At 45.3% G+C, this 25,596-nt stretch overlaps 1 protein-coding gene and 1 long non-coding RNA gene across 3 annotated transcripts in view; both read left to right on the top strand.

The window, feature by feature from the left end:
* LOC129492615 (actin nucleation-promoting factor WAS-like) overlaps positions 1-15,207 on the top strand; it is a 29,272-nt gene extending 14,065 nt beyond the window's left edge. Inside the window, exons 3-4 of the mRNA XM_063613092.1 lie at positions 10,485-10,542; positions 14,979-15,207. Of these exons, the coding sequence (XP_063469162.1) occupies positions 10,485-10,542; positions 14,979-15,049 (129 nt within the window). The 3' untranslated portion in view covers positions 15,050-15,207. The remainder of the gene's footprint in view (positions 1-10,484; positions 10,543-14,978) is intronic.
* LOC129457750 (uncharacterized) overlaps positions 1-25,596 on the top strand; it is a 220,490-nt gene that overhangs the window by 15,113 nt on the left and 179,781 nt on the right. The gene's annotated exons all lie outside the window — the stretch shown is intronic.

Below are 25,596 nucleotides of genomic sequence, written 5' to 3'. Positions count from 1 at the left end.
AGAGGGACCGCCACCACACCCAGCTAATTTTTGTATTTTTAGTAGAGATGGGGTTTTACCATGTTGGCCAGGCTGGTCTCGAACTCCTGACCTCAAGTGATCCACCCACCTTGGCCTCCCAAAGTTCTGGGATTACAGACATGAGCCACCGTGCCTGGCTGGGAAAATCTTTTGAACAACGTAAGGAAATGTCTGTTGGGAAGCGGAGTGCAGATGGCAGGCAGGGAGCACGTTGCCTCCTGGAAATGGTTCCTTTGCTGCGAGCTCATGCAGAGATGTTTATCAGAGAGGTGTAGATGGCCCACAAAGGGAGGACCCTCAATTCTGTCCCCAGCAGCCTTTTATTGCTAGTGATAGGTGCCATCAGCGTCTGGCCTGAGGAATGGTCGTGCTCGCAGGCACCTCTGTCAAGCATCCTATTGATCTGTGCTTCCTCTTCCCTGGAACAAACGAAGAGTAGTAAAAAAGTCAGGCACTGCTGGCTGGGGTGGGTGGTGGTGTGGGCTCCCTGGGGTGAGCTTGTGCTTGGTCGTCCTCACAGCTGCCCTCCCTCCAGAACCGCAGATCCTCACCATACTGGTCCCCACAGACACAAGCCCAGCTCACAGTGCCCTCTCAGAAAGATGCACGCCTTTTCTGATGTTTCTTCCTCATTGAAGTGGTGGCAGTGATTCATTTTTCTACCATTGGCACATTAGATGTCTGTTAAATAGGATTGAAAGCAATTAATCTGGAGCAGAACACCTGAATATCCCATTCATAAATAATTGTTTTTCTTGGTGCGCCAGCATTGGTGTGTGAGGGAAGATTTACAAGCATAAAGCCTATAGGCCAAACTCGTAGAAAAAAAGCGTGGACCCAGTCCTCTGACTGTACACATGAGATTAAATGGCCATGATTCATATATTGCCGTAAGCACCCAGGGGACATTCTTATGGCGTGTTCATAAGAGTTTATAATGTAGAAGAGACAGGATCCACTGCCAGCCCCAACCAGGGCATAAAACCCATCTTCCAAATAAAAACACAAAGGCACTTTAGCAAAAGTTCTGTTGTGTGGCTGCTGAAATGGCAGAGAAAAGTCAGTTGAGCATAGGGCAGGCTGCAATTAGAGTCCGAATGTGTAAGTGTGTGTTTGGAAGGAAGGGCATCTCTGGAGCAATATTGCTGAGCTGTTGCTGCATGGTTAAGGACCCTGCCAAACCTGGGGGTGAGTCATGGCTCTGTTACCTGCTAGCCATGTGACCTTGGGCAGGTCATTCAAGTACTCTACACGTCAGTTGATTAATGAATAGAATAGTACCTGACCTCCTAACGCTCTTGCAGGGATTCCATGAACTCGTGTTCACGAAATGTTAAGTCTGTCCCTGGAGCATAATAATAGCTCAATAAACGTCAGAGAGGAGAAAGACATGCTGTTGACGATGGTGGTGGTAGTGAGGTTGATGGCAAGGATCCCTGGTGTCTGGAATGTACCAGCTTACAAAGTATAGCTGCGTGCCTCAGTCATCTGACTTGTTCCTCTGTCAGTTAAGGAGCAGGTTCAACCACTTCGAAACATGCTTGACGGTGCAGAGAGCCAGGTAGAGCAGTTGTAGGACATGTACCTGGGACAGTCACTTATCCACTGGAGCTGGCCTCCGATCTTTGCCCTCGAGCCCCTGTTCCCTCAGTGCCCTGACTCCCTTGTGCTGCCCATTGGCTGTGTGTCCAGAGACTGTAAAGTGATTTTAACATCAGGACTAGCACAGCGTGGTTAAGAAGGAGAACTTGTTGCCAGCATTGCCGCTCAACATTTTGTTTGTTTGGATTTGGCTTTTGGAGGGTCTGTGCCTCCATGCCGTTGTGTTCATCACATGTTGCCAATTCATGGTGAATGTGGCAAGCGTGAGACTCCAAGCAGCCAAAGTTAAGTGTAGAGGGGAAGTTTGCCAATTCAGCAACTGGGATACTGTGTACCCTTTTTGGTCAATCAAAACCTTGTGTTGAACTCAGATCATCCCTTCGTGGGGGCCATCTGAATCTGTACTGATCTCAATAGCTAACGTGTATGGAGCCTGGCTTTACAAGAGTGATTTCAGTGAAGCTTCGCCACAGCCTTATAAAGAAGACCCTTTCATCTGCCAGCATTCTTGGCTGCAAGCAACAGAAGCTGACTTGCTTTCTGAAAATGAGAGAGTTTATTGGAAGGAGGTTGTCAGAAGCTGGAGCACAAAGTTGCGAAAAGGAAGGGGGATCCATGGAACCCCAGAAAATCAGGAAGGCTGTTCCATGTGACACCTCTGTTACTACAATCAACAAAACTTCCAATCATCTCCATGGCCTGAAGTCCCTCAATTGAGATTTGCTGAGCTTACTTCAAGACCTGCCATTTGGCTGGGCCAAGGGAGGAAAAAGAGATCTTGTCTGTTAAGCAACAAGAGTACTTAGCAGGCTCTATCTTTCTCCAAGACCATATATCATTGGGGGAGCTCCCCAAAAAGTTTTGAGGGTGGGGGACTGGATTCTAGATAGTCCAAATTGACCAATGACCACCACAGTAACATTAATGTCCCGATTTACAGATTAATACACTGATGCTCAGAAGAGTTGGATAAATTGCTCAATTTCATACCAGCAGCAAGCGGCAGAGCTGAGATTTGCACTCAAAATTGTTGCTCTTTTTTTTTTTTCTCCAGAGACAGTCTTGCTCTGTTGCCCAGGCTGGAGTGGAGTGGCATGAGCATAGCTCACTGCAAACTTGAACTCCTGGGCTCAGGCGATCTACTCCTGCCTTGGTCCCCCAAAGTGCTGAGATTATAAGCATGAGCTCTGCACCTGGCCACTGCTCTTCCTTTGATTAGAGAATGCATTGGTTAGGATGAGTTCAGCTGGCAGTAATAGGATACACTACTCAAACGGACCTAACAGCATGGACATTTATTTGCTCCCACACTCAGAATTAATCCAGGGCCTTCATCATGACATCAGGGACTTGTAGCTGCTTCATCTGAAGGCTGGATCCCCTCATGGCTTCAGGGTGGCAGCCACAGGCATCAGAGCTCTTTGCTTCCCTGTTCACATCATGTTGGCGGAAGTGAGAGTGGACTTTCATACTCTCTCTCTGTCTCTTAAGTGCATGAAATACCTTTCTCAGAAGCCTCTGGCAAACCTCTCTTTAAGTCTTATTGGCTGGAATTGGATCACACAACCACTACTAAACCACTTGCTGAAAGTGATTAACCTCAGACCTACCATTGGAGCTGGATTCAAACCCAAAACTGCACGGCCTCTGCAAGGTGACAGGGTGGCTTAGTTGTTGGGGAGTTGACCATGGTCCACTATGAGGAATAACAATGTATATGTTTAACTCCTCTTTTACATAGAACAAGGACCCTGGACAGTCAATATATTTACCATACTGATACCTGTGGTCAAGTTTAACTCTTTCTCTAGCTAGTAAATGCTTTACTACATGCAGTAGTATAAACAGAATGAACATAAATTATTTCTTCATTGTTCTTCCCAGCCTGGACTTTAATATCTCACGGATCTATGGCCAAAAGACATCTATTACAGACACCTTGCCCTGGAGCTTGGCTAACCACCTTCCATTATCATTAGAGTCTCATGTTATTTTTCGATGTTTTTAAACATAGCTTGTGACTTGGTTTCCTTCTAATATAAGGATGGCACCATCTATGGGTGACTCTCAGTTTGAGGTAGGGTTGAGGGTTGGATAGAGAAGAAATTCCCCCAAAGGCATGACACTTTGTAAGCATAGCAACTTCCCAGAGCAGTATTGCAGCATTCGGAGGCCATGGGTTGCAAGTAACAGAAACTCAAGTTGAACCAGTTTATGGAAGAGGGAGACTAAAGAGGAAGACTTTTCTGGAGTATCTCAGAAAAGATGCAACAGGACCTAATGGAATGAGGGCTTCAAATGGGATCAGGACACGTGATCTTTTTTCCAGCTTCCTGCTGAGCATCTGTTCATCCTATCCAATTGCACACTGGCTTCTTCCATTTCTGACACCCTCATGGAAGGAAATGCAGCTACCTAGAACACTTCACGCCTTGCTCGAAGATACTGGAGGCTCTCTTTTATTTTAATTTCAAGGATTCCTGAAAGATCTCTTTTTGGCTCAAGGTGACATGTGCCAACCCTGAGGCTGTGGTCAGGAGTCAGGTTGGACTTACAGGGTGATTCCCTTGATGACCATGTAGAAGATAGGAGATGGGGAGTGATGGGACAATTCCTGGAAAAGGAGTCCTGGGAGGACAGTCCCATAGGCTGCATCATAATCATCTAGTGCCATTGAGGGAGGTAGGTGGCAGGAGAAAAAGAAGGGAATTCCCCTTGTGATTCTGTAGACTTGGCTGTGTCTGCAGTTTTCCAAGGGGACTAGAGAGCTCTGTCTTCTCACCACTTCTTCTGGAGGATTCCCCAAGGAAGCTGCTGAATCTTTCAGAAGGTGGTGATGAACCGAGCTGGGCGAAAGGGCATGGCATAGTCCATGCCCTTATGAAGACCAAAGGCTGGCTGGGGAGAGAGATGTGTGCTCAACTCAGGGCCTTCACTGGGGTTCCAGAGGTCCTCTGCTGCCACACTCACTGTATATGGTGACAGCTGTCTATGGGTGAATTTTTTTTTTTTTTAGATGTCACCCAGGCTGGAGTGCAGTGGCATGATCTTAGCTCACTGCAACTTCCACCTCCTGGGTTCAAGTGATTCTCGTGCCTCAGCCTCCCGAGTAGCTGGGATTACAGGCACATGCCACCACACCCAGCTAATGTTTGTATTTTTAGTAGAGATGGTGTTTCACCATGTTGGCCAGGCTGGTCTCGAACTCCTGACCTCAAGTGATCTACCCACCTCGGCCTCACAAAGTGCTGGGATTATAGGCATGAGCCACTGGGCCTGTCCAGTGGGTGGACTTCTTGAGGGTGGGGAGCTGTGTCTGGATCTCCCTGATGCTCCAGAACTTAGTTATTTTCCTGACACTGCACAGGTATGTCAGGTGAGTGATTGAATAAATTCTTCCCCATGCAAGGCAGAATGAGAGAAGTGCCAAAGAGAGACACAAGCTGGTGGCTTTAAGGAGGAGAGGTTGGTTCTTTCCAACTGGTGGACTTGGGCAAGTATCAAATATGTAACACCCACTGAGCTGTGCATGAGTGGTCTGCAGAAATGCAGTAGATGGAAAGCGGAGGGGTGATGCAGGAAAGGCAAGCCCCAAATTGGGGCTTAGCCTGAGAGGGTTCTTGGGTTTGCTCAGGAAAGAATTCAAGGGTGAGCTGGTGGTAAGGTAGAAGAAAACAGCTTTACTGAAGTGTCAGTGTTGCAGTTCTGACAGTGATGCAGCTCTGTGACTGCTCCTGCAGAGCAGGGCTACCCCGTAGGCAGTGTGCTGAGAGCAGCAGCTCAGGGCAGGTGTGCAGTCATAGTTATACCTACTTTTAATTGCATGCAGATTAAGGGGTGTTTCTTGCAGATATTTCTAGGAAAAGCATAGTAACTTCTGCACCATCGGGTCATTTTTATGGAGAGGAGTGATAACTCCTGGGTGTTGCCATGCAAAGGTAAACTGATGTGGCACACTGGTGGGCATGTCTTATGGAAAGCTGCTTCTGCCTAGTTCCTGTTTTAGCTAGTCATCAATTTGGTCCAGTGTCTGAGCCCCATCTCTGGTATTGAGTCCCACCTCCTACCTTAGTGGTGGGGGTCGGTTCTGCCTGGATGGGTTCAGAGCCTCCTTGCTGCTTCTGTCCCTGGCCTGGGCTCTGACAACCCATATTCTCTCTAGAACACCATCTAGGTCACAGTAATTAAACCTGAATTGTTCCAAAAAAAAAAAACAGCAACTACCTGATGCCCGCTATATCTTTCTGCAGTTCCATGTATTTCCAACTAGACAGACTTTTCCATCTTCATGATAGGCGAGAAGGAGGGGATTGGAAGCGGCCATGGGGAGGAGCATAAGGAGGCTACATGGGAGGCAGTCTCTGAGGTTTCAGCCAGCCTTCCACACAGCTCTGCCAGCAACACACCATGTGATCCTGAGCAAGTCCTTTCCTTCACCATAGCCTCAGTTTCCATTCATAAAACGAGGAGATGGGATTCAGTCACTCTTGTGGTACTTTGCAGTGCTAACATTTCATGCTCCTTTCTGTGCCCTACTGGTCATGCCAAGTGTCTACGAAGGACAGTGGTTGGCCTAAGTCACCTAGCAAGTTGGGGAAGGAGGCAGAAAGTGCACCCACTATGTACAGCAGGAGGGTGTGTTCTGTTCACTCCTGGGATAGTCATAGCACCTTGCTAGTGCCTTGCACACAGTAGGTACTTGATAGATTTACTGAATGAATGCATGCACGTTTCTAGACTCCTGAGTTACTGTAGATTCCAGAAGTTACTGCCTTTCTATTAGGATTCCAGAAATAAGCCCTCAACTTCCCCACCAGGATGGTTTGCTACCAAATGAGGATCTAACACTTTTTTTATAATTGAGGTCAGAACTGGCCAGGAAAGGAGAAGCTGGGATTTATCCCTAATTTCCCATGGGGATCTGGCACCAGTGCAGCTCACAGGAGAAGCAGGGCTAACCTGCAGAGGAAACTGTCACATAAACTGTCCAACAGGTATGTGTGGCAAACCGGGTTCGTGGGCTTGCATCTTAAGGACTGAATGCGGCTGAGTCCTCTGGAGGATGCCATCACCGTGGAGATGCAACCAGGACCTGAAAGCATTGTCAGAGTGGCTGGAGTGCTCCCTAGCACTGAATAGGGAGGCAGGCAGCTTAGAGTGGGATCCTGGGCTCTATGCCAAAATGCAATCCAATGTTTTTGGAGATTCAGTAGGACAATAAATTAAGGCTGAGGTGAGGCCATCAACAGGAGAATCTTGTTTCGTATTCCAGCTAGATATTCTTTAATCTATTATCATACATATGCATTTAGAGACAGCCTGCTGCCCAGGCTGGAGTGCAGTGCCATGATCATAGCTCACTGTAGCCTTGAGTTCCTGGGCTCAAGCAATCTTGCCGCCTCAGTCTCCCAAGTAGTTGGGACTACAGGTGCCGGACACCACTACCAGATAATATTAAATTATTTTTTCTGTAAAGATGGGGTCTTGCTGTGTTTCCCAGGCTGGTCTTGAACTCTGGGCCTTGAGTGATCTTCCTGCCTTGGCCTCCCCAAGTGCTGATTTAGGCATGAACCACCATACCTGGGCCATTCATATATTTACTATTTTATTTATGTTTATAGAAGTCACAAGATTCTCAGCAGCCAATTACAGCATTCAAGAATGATTTCTCGGCCGGGCGCAGTGGCTCACGCCTGTAATCCCAACACTTTTGGGAGGCCAAGGCAGGTGGATCACTTGAGGTCAGGAGATCGAGACCAGCCTGACCAACAAGGAGAAACCCCATCTCTACTAAAAATACAAAATTAGCCAGGCATGGTGGTGCATGCCTGTAGAAACAGCTACTCGGGAGGCAGAGGCAGGAGAATCGCTTGAACCTGGGAAGCAAAGGTTGTGGTGAGCCGAGATCATGCCATTGCACTCCAGCCTGGGCAACAAGAGCTAAACAAAAATGAAAGGATAATTTCTCTTCTAAAGAAGGATCCTATGTTATTAAACTCAGGGCTTTCAAACTTTTTTGAACCCATCCTTAAAAAATACCTTTTCCGGCTGGGTATGGTGGCTCACTCTTGTAATCCCAGCACTTTGGGAGGCCAAGGCAGGCAGATCAGGAGGTCAGGAGATGGAGACCATCCCGGCTAACATGGTGAAACCCTGTCTCTACTAAAAATACACAACATTAGCCAGGCGTGATGGCCAGCGCCTGTAGTCCACCAGCTACTCAGGAGGCTGAGGCATGAGAATGGTGTGAATCTGGGAGGCGGAGTTTGCAATGAGCTGAGATCATGCCACTGCACTCCAACCTGGGCGACAGAGCGAGACTCCATCTCAAAAAAAAAAAAAAAAAAACAACAGCCTTTTCCATCAGGATCCAGTACACATGAACAGATATATTACTGGAACAAGAGTTTCAAAGAAATAAAACTTGACTGTAATATATGTGATGCATTCTTAATATAGTGGTTCTCACAACGGTCTGGGACCAGCAGCCTCAATATCACCTGAGAACTTATTAGAAATGCAGATTCTTGGCTGGGCGCCGTGGCTCACGCCTGTAATCCCAGCACTTTGGGAGGCCGAGGTGGGTGGATCACCTGAGGTCAGGAGTTCGAGAGCATCCTGGCCAACATGACGAAACCCCGTCTCTACTAAAAATACAAAAAAATTGGCTGGGTGTGGTGGCAGGCACCTGTAATCCCAGCTACTTGGGAGGCTGAAGCAGGAGAATTGTTTGAACCTGGGAGGCAGAGGTTGCAGTGAGCCGAGGTCATGGGTGATAGAGGGAGACTCTGTCTCAAAAAAAAAAAAAAGAAAACAAAAAAGAAATTCAGATTCTTGGGCCCAACCTCAGGTAAGCTGCATCGGTCATTCTGTGAGATTTACCAAGCCTTCCAAGTGATTCTGATACATGCTAAGGTTGGAGAACTACTACATATTACAGTATTGACTGTTATTCTAATCTATTTAATTAAAAAACCAAGCTGTTGATTATAAGCCACTACATTTGGGGTTAGCTTAAAGGCTACCTAAAAAACCTCTGAGGTCCTGCCCAGTTGTTTTCCAGCCTCCCTCTCCAAACTCATCTCAGACCATCTGCCTTTCGTAACCTTGCTCTAGCCAGCTTCAGCCGGACCCACTGCTTTTCTAGTTCTTAAGCCTCCAGCCCTTTCTGCTCCTGAACCTCTGCCTACAGTGCAGCCCTGCCTGGAGACCTCTTCTCCCAGCTCTTGGGTGGATGGCTCTTGCTCAGTGAAGAGTCTTAGCTCAGATGCTTTTCTTCAGAGAGACTGGCCTGGCTAAATTGGTCTCAGCTGGTATATTTTATTTTCATCATAGCCCTTAGCACAACTGATCATTGTCTGCCTCCAGTTGAATCTCATTTGCATAGAACAATGCTTGGCATGTAGTAGGTCCTCAGTAAATACAGTCACACACCACCTAATGACAAACCACATATATGACACTGGTCCTGTATGATTATAGGACCGTATTTTTACTGTGCTTTTTCCAATTTAGATTGGTTTAGATACATAAGTACTTACCATTGTGTTATAATTGCCTACAGTATTCAGCACAGTAACTTGCTGTATATGTTTGTAGCCTAAGAACAATAGGTACACTATAAATCCTGGCTATGTGGTAGGCTATACCATCTAAGTTTGGGTAAGTATACTCTATGATGCATTTCTCAGAACGTACTCCATCATTAAGTGATGCATAACGTGACTATATTTGTCAAAGGAAAAAAAATGAATGAATGAGTACTTCTCAACCCAGAATACTCCCCTGATGAGTGTTTTGAATCCACAAATCATTGGTGACCCCTCCTAGTGACATGGGCTTTCCTCCCTCCAGTGAGAAACCCTGCCACTGGAGGGTTTTTCTTCCCTCCAGAAGAAGGAAAAAAATACTGAGAATTCCCTCTCCTGGATGTTCCCTGCCTCTCTAGTCCTCCACTATTCTCTGTGTGCAATGTTTAAATCAGAGAAATGTAAATAGTACCAGACTGGAACTTAGGGCACGTGGGTACAAGGGAGGGTTCAACTACAGCCTGACTGTTTGGCCTTGGGTAACTTACTAAGTGCCTTTAGGCCCAGTACAGCAGGGGTCATAAAACCTGCTCAGGCTCCCTTTTTGAGTTATCAAGGGTCACATAGGATAGGGCTTATGAAAATGCCATGTATTACGAAGAATTCACCAACTTAACACCTAAAGTATTGACCCATAGACCACATTCACAGCACAGAGGCACAACCTTCCTGATATGGGTTGGGTGTTTGTCCCTCCAAATCTCATGCTGAAATGTGATCCCCAATGTTGGAAGTGGGTCATTGTGGGAGGTGTTTGGGTCTAGTGGGCAGATCCATCATGAATGGTTTGGTACCATAATGAGTGAGTTCTCACTCTGTTAGTTCATGTGAGAGCTGATTGTTTAAAAGAGCCTGGCACCCTTCCTCTCTCACATGTGATGCCAGCTCCTCTTCCCCTTCTGCCATAAGTGGAAGCTTCCTGAGGCCTTACCAGGAGCAGATGCTAGTGCCATGTTTCTTGTACAGCCTGCAGAACCATGAGCCAAATAAACCGCTTCTTTATAAATTACCTAGCTTCAGAAATTCCTTTCTAGCAATGCAAACGGACTAAGACACCTCGCAAGGAAGTTGAGAGAGCTTGGGCATGCAAGTCCACAATAGAGCATGCAATCATGAAAATACCTGCGTGAATTCTAAAAGGAGCCCCTGAGCCATACAGAATAAAAGGGGGCTTTTAGTGACTTGCATAAGGATTTTCATATTGTTTGCAAGTCATTTAAGGCAGGTGGGCATGCATCATGATCCATAATACTCTTGTGCTCCCTCCTCCAGCCATCCTTGGCCTCTTCACCTTCACGTCTTCCCTGCTGGAACCCAGCCTGGAAAAATGGTGAGTTGAGCTCCCCCTGAGGGGCTCCCATGGCTGTCCCCTCCTTCCAGAGGCATGTATGGGGGTGCATGTGGGCCTGGAGAGATCCTGGAACGTGGTGCTGTCTGATGGATGGCAGGCCTTCAGCGTCACTGAGCGTTCACACCTGAAACCATTAAAGGTTATTCTCCTTTTAATTCTTTATGGTCTTTCTCACTCCTTCCTTAGAGAAACCTCTGATTTTCACTTGCGAGACGCTTGGCTGAGCTTATCATACCCTAAAAGGTGATTTCAGTTCTCCGATGCCAAAGAATCTCTTCCGCTAATCAAAACACAGCTGCAGAGGCCTGTGTGATCTGCTAATGGGCACCCCAACTCTGGGGTATGTCTGTCCGTACCTGGGAAAATAGATATAATTAGGATAACAGATATCATATGTATATGCAAATGCGGCAGGTAAAAATGACTAGAAATGAGACAGGGCTGGAGTTTGCCAAATCCCATCAGACCAGCTATGCGGCTTAACCAGACACTAACATCATCGCCACTAGGCCTTCCCCAGTACCAGCTCTGGTGCCCTCGCTTCATCTTCTTTTCTCCACCATACTGGAACCCTCCTGCAAGTTATTTTTATAGATAGGGTCTCACTCTGTTGCCCAGACTGGAGTGCAGTGGCACAATCATGGTTCACTGCAGCCTCAAACTCCTGGGTTCAAGTGATCCTCCCGCCTCAGCCTCCTGAGTAGCTGGCACTACAGGCCTGCACCACCATGCCCAGCTAATCTTTAAATTTTCTGTAGAGACAAGATCTTGCCATGTTGCCCAGGCTGGTCTTGAACCCCTGGCCTCAAGCAATCCTCGCACCTCAGCCTCTCAAGATGTTGGAATTGCCTATTTTTGTTTTTTAATATAACAATAGATCCCCATAGTTTTCTGAAGAGGCTGTTTCAAGAGCTTCAGATCTTATGAGGCTGCAGGGATCCTAGCAGCTGAGAAGCCAGTGGGGGAAAGATGGACAAAAGAGAGGGCCTCTTCAGTGTTTTTTCTTTAATGAGGGTTTGATCCCCACAATGACAGCATCAGGATCGGAGAAGACCTGGTGCATCATTACCAAGCCCAAGTTGCCTTTTGCAAAGAGAACCACCCCATAAGGATGAGAACCACCCTAAACCTTCTTGTCTGGAGTCAGAAGGCTCAGGCTGAAGTTCTATTTCTGCCTCTTCCTTGTGGTGTGCACTTAGGCAAGTGACTTACCTCTCTGTGTCTTGTGTTCTTCACCCTAAATGGGCACAATAACAGCACCCTCCTCAAACGGCCTGCAATACGTAAGCTCTCAGATGATGTTTTCCTTTGTGATAGGTACATGCACAAGTGAAGAGAGTCAAACATCAGGCCCAGGGTTCTCACTCCACTGCCTCACTCCATCTACCTGCCCATGGATAAATCACTTCACCTCTCTGAGCCTCAGTTTCTTCATCTGTCAAGTGGGCTAATAATGGATAGATGTCATAGTGCTGTGTAACAGTAAACAACAACATGCCATTAAACGGAAGCTACTTATGCATGTGGAGTAATGATGTCTGCATTTTGGGGGAGTGCCAAGTATGATAAGATTGAAGAGCATCTCAGCTGGGCACGGTAGCTCATGCCTGTTATCCCAGCACTTTGTCAGGCTGAGGCGATGCTCTGTGTCTGATAGGGGTTAAGGAAGTCATCACTCTCATCTGGTCTATCAAAAGGGCTGCAAAACTATGCAGGCAAACGACCTGGGCACTGCCTTTATCGAGCTGTGCAGCCATTGAACAAGGGCATCCAACTTCACCAAACTAGGAGGGCCTGCATGTGCACATCCATCTCTGCTGTTGGGATTGGGGCCTATCCTATGCCTGTTTCCATTCTGTATGCTGTGTGCTTGACACAGTGCCTGGTGCATTACTTGCTCAATAAATATGTATTGATTGATGGATGAATAAATGAAATCATCTGCATCCATGGATGAATAAATGAAATCATCTGCATCCATGGATGAATAGATGATCAATTACATTGTCAATTTTCCACCCTGTGGGTAGAGTGGAAAAAGCAGTCAGAATCTTGGTCCTTTTGCAAATGGTGGAAGAGGACAATATTTGTAGAGTGTGTACAGACTTTGCAGTCAGAGCCATGTTCAATTCTCAATATTACCGTACCTTAGCAGTGAGCTTATTCAAACTTCAGTTTAAGAAAATGTGCTAACCTTCAGCTTCCTCATCTGTAAAATGAGGATAAAAATATTGCCTCCTTTATAAAATTATTGTATAGATGCTATAAATTTGTACATGCCAGGGCCTGGCATGTTACCAAGTGGAAGGTGGTAGAATGGAAATGAATCTCCTTCTTTCTTCCCCTCTGCGCTACACAGATTTCAAGGATATTGTTTTATACCCAGCCAAGTCTGAAGCACTGGAAGTGGATCTGATCTTTTACCTAACTCTAGCATTGATGTTTTTTATTCTATTGAGGGCATCAATATTTGTTCAATAGTATAAATCTTAAATAAGCATCTAAACTACATATTACAGATGATGAAAGTCATTTCTGCACAGAAGATTATCCCACATGATCATGTTTCCTTCGTTATCTGGGGCCTCTGTAGTTGGCAAATCTCTGCAGCTACTTAAATGATAACATTAGTCCTAATGCCATGTAAAATGACTAGTTCCTCAGGGTAGATTTATTTTTAATAGTGTATGTCAGCAGCAAATAGCTTGGAAGACCCCAGAGGAAAAAGCACAGCTCAGGCTCTCACTGAAGTGATGATATAGATATATTTAATATCTATATTAAAAACCTTTTAGGTGCCATGGTGATATTGAATTGGATAGTTAGGCGTGTGCAGGGAAAATCCTGGGCTCTTTATAGAGCATGATGCAGTGTGCATTCTAGAAACCTTTCGAGATTCTTCAAAGTCAAATTTGGGCCTCAAAAATCTTTGAGAGACATTTGACCCCAGTAGTAAAATACTCTGAAATACAAGCTGGGAGAATAAAATCACTTCCTTTTCTCTTTTTTGGTATGCCTGTTGATAAGTTTGCTGTGCTATTAAAATGTTTAATCACTTGCCTCCAGCAAGAGCAAGCTTCTGTCTGAAGTTGCAATTTATTAGAGTGCCCAGAACATACTTGCTGTTTACCCAAAAGATGGCCAGGGGATTCTTACAGAGAAAACAAACCACAATTTGAAATCAAGCATAGAGTGGCAGATGAATGGATTGAAGGCTAAAATTGTTTTGGAGTTGATTTCAGGGGAGAGATGATAAAACCTGCACTGATTTTCTATCCCAAAGGCACAGGGTTAAATCATACAGTGGCCACAGGTCTGGCCTGTGAGATATCCCTGGGACAGTTGGTAAAAGTGGCGCCAGGCCTGTCCCAGGGAAGGGAGAAGAGGCAGCAGAGGAAGGGGCTGCTTGTTAGAAGCATGCCTTCCAAGAAGAGGCATTTCTCTCTGCTTTAGGGTTTGATCAGAGAAGCTCAGCCTGGAAGGACAATGAACAGATAGGTGCCTGGTTTCAGCAGAATGCTGTGCCCAAACTCCTCCTCCCTCCTTCTCTTCTGTGGACCTCACTCTGGCCTTTCAGACTCATCCCAGGCAAACTGAATCATGGGGCAGGGAAATGCCTTCAAGACAGTGAGCATATTCAGTTATGGCACCTGAAGGCCTCTTGCTAGTGGCACAACACCATGGACCTAGCCCTTGGAGGAAGTGGAGTGGAGGGGCCCCTTGGAGGGCCATGGATAATTAACTCCTTCCAGAAACTGGTATCCAGGACTATGCCTCGGAGGGCACCTACAGATAATGAGCCTACCATCAGGTCACAATTTTCTAAACACAGATGTGTAAAGATATAAGGAATTTCCTGTTTATCATCCTGTCTTTGCCTATACAAATTCCTTTTTAAATCTGCATGATTGTATCCCAAACTGGGTTATAAAGAATAGCAGATATTCTGGCAGAAAAGAATACTACAGCTTAATAAATTTGGGGAATACTACATGCCTTGAATCACCAGATACAATGGCATATTAATGACTCTCCTACGTCCTGAACTGAAAAACTAGCAAACGAAACTGGTTTCACTCTGTTTCCCTCAGTGTTTCTTCAAATAGTTTGGCTATGAACTGCTTTCTTCACAGAACAGCTATCATGATCTTACCTTTGTGGAAGGCAGTTTAAGAATTGCTGTGTTACGGTAGGCAGAATTCTAAAAATGCCGTTGTTTCCCCCAAGATTCTCCTCTTCTGTTGACTCAATTGAACATTAACACAAATGCTGCTGAGAGGGAATTTTGCAGATGCAAGTAAAGCCCTAAGTAAATCTACTTTAAAATGTGGAGAGTATCTGGGTGAACCTGACCCAATCAAATGACCTCTTAATTGAAAGGGTGAGGATTTGATGTTCCTTCTGTGGCTTTAAAGGTGGAGGGAACCCCATGAGAAGGAACATGGGCAGCCTGGAGAGGCCAAGACCAACCCCAACCCCCAGCTGACAGTGACGAAATGGGGATGTCAGACCTGAAGCCACAAGAAACCGGATTCTATCAACAACTGTAAAAATTGGAAGCAGAATCTTTCCCAAATCCCCCAGATAAGAATCCAGTTGGCTGACACTTTGATGTTGGCCTTGTGAGACTCTAAGCAGAGTCCAGGTGAGACTGCCTGGACTTCTGACCTATAGAATTGTGGGATATTAAATGGGTGTTGTTTTAAGCTGCTAAATTTGTGGTAATTCATTTCGCAACAACAGAAAACTACTACATACCGATTCAGAGAAATTAAAACAGAAGTGGTACACTTCTCTACCCTTTTACATTCACAAGGTGTTTCCAATGTAACACTCATATATGGTCAGGGCAGGTGTCTCTGTTTTTACAGGTGATGATATAGACTCAGAGAGATTAAGTTACTTGTCCAGGACACTCATCCAGGAAATGGGGGAAGAGGACTTGAATGGGCTTTTTTGTGTGTGAGTTAGGATGGGGTGGGGGCGTGTTTCCTTTACTGTCTTTTGCATTCGAATAGGAAAAGGCATTTGGAGAGACTGCAATTGGGAGCTTGCAAAGGAGGATGAAAAAAAATTCAGGGAAGAATACATCAAGCAGCGGGTTCAACTGCTTCATCAGAGAGGTCCTTTCTTTCATCTCTTGTGTCTGAGCAGAAAAGCTTGTTAGAAAAAGGACCTACAGCTGTGAGCCAGTGACAATGTGTGGGGGCAGGGTCTTATGAGGCCACCGGAAGTGGGCTGCTGGGATGCTTTATACGGACAACTAAGGGCGAAGACACGCAGGCCTGTAATATCAAGAGAAACAATGTTTGCAGGCTGACCTCCCAGATGGGTGGTTTGCAGAGGTGGGGCTGCCTGCATAATTAATCAGCTCTAGCTTTCTTCGCCACAACTAGCATTCCTACCTGTACCCGCAGCCCTTAAGGGGCCCCTCACTCAATGTCATGGAGCAGACAAGTCACCTGGGACTACTCCCCACTAACCCCCATGGACAGAAGTGGAGACTGAAGCCCAGAAAAGGAACAGGACTTCCTCAAGGTCACAGTCAAGGATCCCCTAAAATATGACAATTCTCTGTGGAGGTTAGTGATGGCTTCCTGATGAGCCAGTATTCATTAGTGAGCAAATTGTGTGTGTGTGTGTGTGTGTGTGTGTGTTTTGTGTCCAGTATGAGAGTCAGAACTGTGAAGTGTTACTATTGTCCTAATAATAATAAAAGTCAATACCCATAGAGTAGAGACCCAGTGCTTAACGCTGTCTTGAAAGTGCTACGTTTTAACCCCATTCTCACAGCAAGCCCATGAGGTAGTCGGGAAATCATCAGGGTTCTTAACAAATGTTTCTGTCCAGAAATGGATCCAGGTTTTGCAGAGCTTAAAGCTTATCCAATTTGTGGGGACCTCTTGAAGGAAAGGAATACCAACTTACAAATATAAATTAGGCACAGGGCCCCATGAAAGAGAAGAGCTTGGAAGCATTACAGTTAGTCTGTTAGTTGCACGTTAATGCTCCCTGCCCCTTGTGAAGTTAGGCAAGAGCATGTGACTTACTTTGGCCAATGGGATGTGAATGAAATTGATGTGTGCCACTTCTGGGTGGAAGTCTTAAGACTTAGTGATTCTCCACTTTGTTTCCTAACCCTGACTCCCATGGTCCCTGGATTGACCATGGAAAAGTGTGCCAAGATGGAACCTCTTTTGCCCTGGAACTCTGAGTCTATGATATCTAGAGCAACCTCTCTCTTAACCCTGCCCTGTGTCAACTGGCATGAGATATGGAGTGTAAGTAAGAAATAAACTTTCGTCACGGTAATTCACTAAGATTTTGGAGTGTTTTTTTTTAACCACAGTGAACCTCATTTAACCTAACTGATATAGGCAGGATCTTATTTTTTTTTTTCCATTTTCCAGAAGAGAAAATTGAGACATAGAGAGATTTAGTTACTTGCCTGAGATCACCCAGTTAGTTAATGGTAAAACTGGGATAAATGGCTCAGTGTCTTTATTTCTAAGTGACATTAGGGAATGGTGGGGACTTCAGCAAACTGAAGGTATTTATTTCATCTGAAGACTGCTTCTGACTTCCTGCTGATGGTTGTAAAAGAGGAATGTAGGCCTTCTTCGCGAGATCCTCTGATTTTTTTAAGCAGAGGCCATAAATCCAGTGTTTTAATGTAAAACCAACCGATGGAAATATTTTCTTTTTCTTTTTCTAAACACCATGAAGCTAAGACATCAGTAAGCTAGGCTTGGTTCATCAGTTTGAGACCTTACAATATTCAAGTTTTCATTAAAAACAAAACAAAACAAAACACAAAAAATTCAAGCCAGTAACAGATATGTGCTAGTGACATAGCCATAGTAGTCTGAGAAGGCTTTGGTGGGGAGGTAGGACTGTGGTAAGATGTCCAGTTCCCAGAGAGTTTCCCTGAATTAAGATGATAGGAGTCGGGGATGTTTCCGGGCTGGGGATGGAAACAGAATAGTCACACAGATTTTCAAGGACTCAGTCACATCAAAAATGTTTTGTGGCCAGGCACAGTGGCTCATACCTGTAATCCCAGCACATTGGGAGGCTGAGGTGAGCAGATCGCTTGAGCCCAGGAGTTCGAGACCAGCCTGGACAACATGGTGAAACCAACATGGTGAAGCCCTGTCTCTATAAAAAAATTTTAAAAAATTAGCCAGGCATACTGGTGGGAATCTGTAGTCCAGCTACTTGGGAGGCTGAGGTGAGAGGATTGCTTGAGCTGGGAGGTTGAGGCTGCAGTAAACTGTGAATGAGCCACTGAACTCCAGCCTGGGCAACAGAACAAGACCCTGTCTCAACAAAAAATGTTTTACTAGGGTTATCCAAATTTTTGTATGAGGCTGTCATACTCACACACAAATACTCCTCAAGGAAACACTAATAGTTTCACATGATGCATTTCTAGAAGCTTTTGTGTCGCCTTGCCCTGTGGGATTGAGCAGGATCTAGCTGAATATCATTGAGCCAAAGAGAGAAGAGGCTGAAAAAGACTTCCTGAAAACAGGAGATCTCCCTGGATCCAAAGAAAGCAATTCCCTGATAACTCCCTGAAGAGGCCCAGGTATTTCCATCTGCCTCATCTCTTCAGTTGTCTTGTGGGGCTCAGCTCATTCTTGGGGAGTGGAGACAGTAAAAAGTAAAGGTTATGTCCAAGAGGCCCTAACATGAAGACTGAAAAGGAAAGTCAAGGCGAGATGAGACCAGTGAACGTTCAGCACACCTGACCTCATGCATTAACCTAGAGGTTCTCAAAGCATCAAAGGGGACTTGAAATGTCATAAGAATAAATGAACCACTTGTGGAAATAGAATCTTGTGGGCAAAAACATTTGGAAAACACATTATGCAATGAACCAAGGTCCTTTGCTGCAGAACTTCTCAGAACCTTTAAAAAGCCACACGCACTGTGTGTGTCTCTAAGAGGGCAACTCTGCTTTGTTGTGGAATCCCTCTCTCTACCTTTGGTTTTTTTTTTTTTTTTTTTTTTTTGCAGAAGATTGTGGGAAAGAATGTGATAGAGAACTTTCTTAGAGATGTGCTGTCTACTTTCCTTTGGGGGTTCTCACCTCTGAATACCTTGATCACTTCCTCTCCAGGTTTCTTTTAGAATTGCAGTTTTCTCTTTTCAGAAAAGGAGCCATTTCTATTTATTCATTAGTTTTCAAAGTGGCCAGTGGAGATCAGAAAGGTTACTGCATGCCTGGCACTGTACCCCACAAGTCCTTGAGCTCTCTAGGCTGGGCAAAAGCATCTACCTTTTCTGCAACTCAGTAGTGACTTCAACAGTTGGAATTTCCAGCTCAAAGGAGGTTCTTTAAGGCAAAGAGACAATGACACTTGGGAGGTAGCAGCCTCAAGGAAACACTCTCTCTGCCTAGGGACACGTACTTGGGAGGAGGAAAAGGAAGAGGAGGAGGAGAGAGAAGCCCCTGAGTGGTTGACCAAAAAGGGCCCCTTTTATGGCCTTCCTGTTTATGGCTGAGAAGTAAACAGCTTGGGAGCCAGGTTGTCTCCCTCCACAGCTGGGGCACTGGTTCAAGCTGGCCGGGGACCCTCTCTTTCTGGGTGGCAATGGGCGGAGAATCTGCAAGTCACGCTCATCTCAGAATGCATTTTTAAAAGTCAGCATCTTGGGCATTTTTCCTTCACCCCATGCCATCTGCTTGGCCCACACCTCAGTGGTCTTTGCTTCTTTCAGGAGACAGTTGGAGATCTGTGTGTGCAAGCTTGGGGGTCAGATCCCAGCTGCAGCACGAAGCAGCTGTGTGACTTCTGGGGAGCCCTGCACCTCCCTTATTCTCATTTACAGTGATGAGTAGTAGCCCCTTCCCCCAGGGATTTGGGAGGATGTGCAGACTGTGCCTGTGAACTTGCCTGGCATGTGGTAAGTGACAATACATGTTTACTGCTATGACTATTATTTCAGTTGCCCTCTGGGCTCAGCCTCAGCTTCCACGGGGTGGAGGGCTGGGGTCCTTGTTGGGGGCAGGGGCTCAGGCTCACCTCCCAGAGGGACTCCAGGGGCCTTGATCCAGGCAGCAGCTCTCTCCGGATTAGCGCTGGGAGTGCTTTGCCTCCTGAGAAACGCGGGCTGTGATGGAGTTGGGAAGGTGCCCCAGCTAACATGAGGAAGATGGTGCCGGGGGCAGCTAACACCAGGAGAATCAATAAACTATAATTATCCAGAATGGTGTCTGTGGGGGGTGGGGAGTCATGGGGACAGAGGGAAACAGAGGAGGGGGTGGGACAATGCCAGAGAGAAGAAACAGCGAGAACAAGACACACACACACACACAGAACAGATGCAGTAAAAGTGTGCAAGCATGAAAAGAAAACAGAAGTGTGTGCTATGCTCAGCCCTCCTGTCCTGTCCCCTCAGGGTAGGTCTGCCTTCCTGGACAAGACAGAGGGAGTAAGAGCCAGACATCTATTAACTCTTTACATTCCCCAAGTCCCTGCCCACATCAGTCCTTTAACTCTTGGATGCAAGGAATAAATGTTCTTATGTCTGCTTACAATGTCTAATCTATTAACTTAGTTATGTTTAGATATTAAAACGATATCTACTTTTTATATTGAGTGTAGTCTGTTAGGCTAGAAACAGTATTTCAACATTACCAGCGCCTTCATCATCCCTGGATTGAATGCTGCTTGTCAGGCCCACTGCTTCTTCAGAGTTTCTTTTTTCTTTTGTTTTTAAAGTATGTTTTTTAGAGATAGGGTCTCAATCTGTCACCCAGGCTGGAGTGCAATGGCACGATCACGGCTCACTGCAACCTGGAACCCCCAGGGAATAAGGGATCCTCTTGCCTTGATTAGTGAGTAGCTGGGATTATAGGCACACACCACCAGGTCTGGCTATTTTCTTTTTTTTATTAAAAAAAAACAATACATTTTAGAGATAGGATCCCACTATGTTGCCCAGTCTGGTTTCAAACTCCCGGGCTCAAGAGATCTTCCCACCTTGGCCTCCCTCCCAAAGCACAGAGATTACAGGGGTGAGCCATGGTGCCCCATGCTCCTGTGGTTTTGGATATAGTACTTTTGGAACCCGTTATGAGGCTGTCACCTGGACTTAAAGGCCAAGCCCCACAAACCCACTGGCTATTCATGAGCTCTGTCAAGGTACCACTTACAGTTTTTTTCTAAAAAAGACTTGACTTTTGAGAGCAGTTTTAGGTTCACAGCAAAATTGAGAGGAAGATACAGAGATTTTCCAGACGTAACCTGGCCTCCCATATAACCTTATTGCTTTCAAAAGCCATCTTTTAAAATGTTATTTTTTCTGATCCCCCAACACTTGCCATTTGGAGGTGTCACCCCTAGAAGGGATTATTACATCTGGTGCATGTTTTATTGGCTTTCCTTCCCCCCGATTTGATCTGGGAGACTTCACAAGCACAGGAGCAGGCACTGATGGAGGTCGTTGAACACGGGTGCGGTTGACTTTTCTCCTGAAGGTATCAAAGAGACCCTCAGAGGAGGAAGACTTTCGAAACACTCAGATATGGTGAGTCCCTGTTTTTGAAGGGTAGTGTTTTAGAAAATGAGCAAATATGCAAACAAACTTGTGTTACCTTTGGGCTTTATTGTGTGCCGGGTCACTAGCCACCAGGCTGTGTGTGTGTGTGCATGTGTGTGTGTGTTTAACCAGCATTATCTCAGTTAGCCAGTCTAATCTCAGTAGTATTCACAGGAAGGATTTCTACCTCCCTCACCATATAGAGCTGCTGGCCAGGAGGTGTCCCTCCCTGTCACAGAGCTTGCAGGTGGCTGAGCCTCCCAGGTGCCCAAGTAGGCCATCAGCACTGCCTTTCCCCAGTGAGGAAACTGAGGGCCTTGCAGGTTAACTTTCAAGGCATCCAAGGCTCACTATAGCAATGACCAGCATAGGTTAGATCAGGTCCCCTGACTCTCAGCCTCTCTGATATCCCATAGGGAGAAGTTGGTGAGGACAAGATGAGACAATGTATCCTGCCTGGGAGGGGTTCTTCTGGGGCAGCTGTCTCACACATGCCCTCTGCCTCCTGCCCTCTGACTTGAAGTATGCACACTCCCCTTCTCTAGCCCTGGGTGGCACACTTTACAAGGAGGCTAGCCTCCTGGCCCTTGGCTGGGGAATCACATAGCTTCCCATGTTCCTGGGAGGCCCAGGGCGGGAGACAGAGGCCAGGTCCTGGTACTGGGCTAGCCAGGGCTTCTCTGTCTGTGCCTGCTCCCCTACATCCCGTCTATCTGCCTCCTTTCTCCTGCCAGCGACAACCACAAAGCTCCCTCTTGCCTGGAAAAAGCTCCCTCTTGCCTGGAAGCAGAAAGAAGATTCTTCGGTGTGCCCACTCAGCTGGGTCAGTGAGGTCCCCTCAGTGAGAAAATTATTCCTGGGTTTGGGCATGGTTTGCTCTGCCCACAGGTGGGCAGAGGCTCCTAAGCCCTTCACCTTGTGCTGGACAGCGGGCAGGCTCCACTGCACAGGGCAGGGTTTGGGTTTCTCTCTCATCACTGAGCCCAGCCTCCTTTTTTTTTTTTTTTTTTTTTTAAGGAGGATGTGATTTCTACTTTGTTTCTCTTTTTTTGTTACTTCAAATTGACATCTTGACCTTGGGCAGAGTGTAGCAGGGAGTTTCCTTTTATTCTTATCTTTTTGTTTTGTGTTTTTGTTGTAAACTGTCTAAAACTGTTGGAGAGTTTAATTTGGATACAATGAAGCCAGATACCACAACATAAGTTTATCCTCAAGACTCTGAGCTCTTAAAATGTGTAAAAAGGTCAGTTTTCTCCCCCTTTCTAAACTCAATGCAAATTTCTGTTTAGTAACTTTTTTTCCTAGCTTGATAAGATATCATTAGAGAAAGGATGGTTCAAAAAATAAGTGGCCTGAGGTGGGAGGATCGCTTGAGCCCAGGAATTGGAGGCTGCAGTGAGCTATGATAGCACCACTGCACACCAGTCTGGATGACAGAATGAGATATCATCTCTTAAAAAAGAAAAAAGAAGAAGTGGCATGTGCTTTTTCCACTTTGATTAAAAGAAAAAGTATGTAATGGTGTCCGCTAAGAAGCATGCTTCCTGCTTGGCCAGTGCTGCCAGTTATTTTTATTTGCAAGTGACAGAGCTGGGTTTCTCTAGTTTCTTCCATTTCAGACCTACTTCATGCTCATTCTTAAATGGCATTCAAAAATACAAATGTGAAACTTTATAAAAGACTCGGACGTGTCTTTCATTTTAATCAGTTTTTCTTGAAATTGAAGGGAGATTTAGTTGCGTTAAGTGGAATAAATTTTTCTTGCACATTCAGCCTGTTGGTTTCTATTTTACTTGGGAGAAAGGGCTATCTGCATAGCCCCCAACAGGGGAATCATTTTCATTAGACATTTTCTTATTTGCTTTAGATTAAAGGAGAAGTCTCGAAGCTCTAGAAGAATAAAAATGTAGGTGGGGTGGGTGGGGGAGCGGGGAGAAACATTGCAAGTAATTACTTCTCTCTCTGTTTTTTTCCAACCTAGATTTTCCCTTCTTCTTTTGTAGACCCACACCAGGCATATTGGACCTTGCCCATCTACGCCCCAGCCCCACAGAGCAAGGTCAGACGCCCACTGGTTTGGACTCCGATAGGTGGATGGGGTGGTGTTGTTGAGGGGGAAAAGAAGTGGGGAGAAGAGCAGAGCAGTTTCCATAAGGAGAATTTGGGGCTGAGCTTAAGCCACCGCACCAAGGTGAAGATGAGCTTGGTGGTTCCAAGCATTTTTTTTCCCTGAATATTGAGTTAAACTTTTCTAGATAGTGAAATCTAACACTCTGGACACCTTATGAAATTGTTGTATAAAACTATGGCTATGGGTTCTGTGAATTAAAAAAATAATTTAAAGTACTTGTTTTCTTAAAAAATAATATTTTTTTTGAGACAGAGTCTTTCTATCACCCAGGCTGGAGTGCAGTGATGCCATCTCAGTTCACTGCAACCTCTGCCTCCCGGGTTTAAGCTATTCTTGTGCCTCAGCCTCCCAAGTAGCTGGGATTACAGGTGCCCATCACCATGGTTGGCTAATTTTTTTGTATTTTTAATAGAGACGGGATTTCACCATGTCGACAAGGCTGGTCTCAAACTCCTGGCCTCAGGTGATCCATCCACCTCAACCTCCCAAAGTGCTGGAATTACAGGCTTGAGTCACCATGCCTGGCCAAAATAATAAAAATTTGATGAAAGCCTTTAGTGGGGCCAGGCAGGAAAGACATAGAAGAAGACATATTGTAGCTACTGCCAAAAGTTATTTTGCAAACTGTGGTTTTCTGATTGAATTGCTTATTTTTTTCCCATCTCTTTTTACTACGTTAGTCTCTTTTTCATATTGAAATATGTGTGTTACAACAACTTTGGTTTCTATTTGGTACTTTTTCTCCTACCTCAAGAGTTTGACTCTCTGCTTAAATGCTCAGAAATGGACATTTTTGCACCCATGTGGCCATGCTCATGCACTTCTTGCTGGGCGATCCTGTAGTCACTGTTCTTTTGTGACTTCCCTGAAAGCTCCCACTGTGGTTTGTCCCCTGAAGGTTGCATCCGGGTGGCCCTGATACAAGCTAAAGATTTCAGGCTCATTCCAAGTTCCAAAAATGTCTCCACCTGAAGGCACCCTGGGTTTCTCACTGTCCTCTTTATTAACATGGACAAAACGCCCTGCTTTGTGGGCTGATTTATGGTTGCATTAGGGAAAACTCCACGGAGGGTATAAAATACAGTGTCCCATGCTGGGGCCTAATCTTACATGTTATCGGTGATTGCAAGTGCATTTTATAACACCGGTGCCAAATCGAAATCAAGGTGATTTGCGCATCAATCTCTCGGATAAAATCGGGGCACGCTCTATTGCAGTTTGACCTTCGTGGTGCCTTTGGCTGCTGGTCCAACTTATTTAAGTCCCTGGGACAATTACCCAGGGGCAGTTGGAAAATGCAGTGATACTGGCCAGAACTGGATTACCAGCTGTATCAGAAGGCTTAACCGTTCATGCCAGAGACTCCTGAGAACCAGAGGAAAAACCCTTGGAGGAGGCTCTGATGGCTTCTAAGAAGCGCTGGTGCTGCGGGCTGAGTAAGGGGAGAACCTAGGGGCCATTTTCATGTTTTTAGATGTACCCCCGAACTCTATAGCAAATCTAAGAAGCAAAACTTTCAATTTTACAACAAACTGGCAGATAACTGGGTCTCAAAAAGCCTGTGTGGGCTTTCCCTGCCTTATTTATCATTCCAAGAGCTCAACTAACTGTGGGTCAGGGAAGTACTTAAGCTTCTAAAACAAATAATAGAGCAAGGATGAGAATGAAGTCAGTGGGAGACGTTTTATTCCTACCACCACCAACTAACTGTGGGTCAGGGGGATACTTAAGTTTCTAAAACAAATAGTAGAGCAAGGATAAGAATGAAGTCAGTGGGAGCCATTTCATTCCTTCTACCACCAGCAGTTGGTTCTCCTTATTGATTTTCATAGAAGAAGATCAGAGACTTTTCTGAAAAATCTGATAGATTCCCTTGGTAAAGCTCAGATCATAACCCCAAATTTTGATTGATGCCTTCACAAGAGCCTAGGAGGGCTAAAGATATTTTGAGCAGATTCATGGAAATTGTAGATTTTTAGAACCTAAAGACTCTTTAGTGATGGTCAGAGGGTATATTTAGGATAAATATTTTTAAATCAGGGTTTTATGCCTATAATCTGAGTTTCTCAACTTATATTTAGCCCAGACTTCTTTTTAAAGTAATTCCATCTCTTTTGAATCTGGACCCTTTCATAGCCCAAAGGGGGAACCTTAGATGGCTCTTCAAATGGTGAATGCTGTTTTACAAAAACCCTTTGAGATATGCTAATGGATATGGGATGATTATTAAGATAAATACCTTGTGTTGGAAACTATAGTTAATTATAATATATATAATTAGTCACCGGTCAGGCTAGAAGTTATAATTTATTGCTCCTTAATTTGCATTTATTATCAAAGATATTTAATTT

Source organism: Symphalangus syndactylus, chromosome 11, assembly GCF_028878055.3.
Source record: "Symphalangus syndactylus isolate Jambi chromosome 11, NHGRI_mSymSyn1-v2.1_pri, whole genome shotgun sequence".
Lineage (NCBI taxonomy): Eukaryota > Metazoa > Chordata > Mammalia > Primates > Hylobatidae > Symphalangus > Symphalangus syndactylus.
This window is presented reverse-complemented; position numbering and strand designations above follow the sequence as displayed.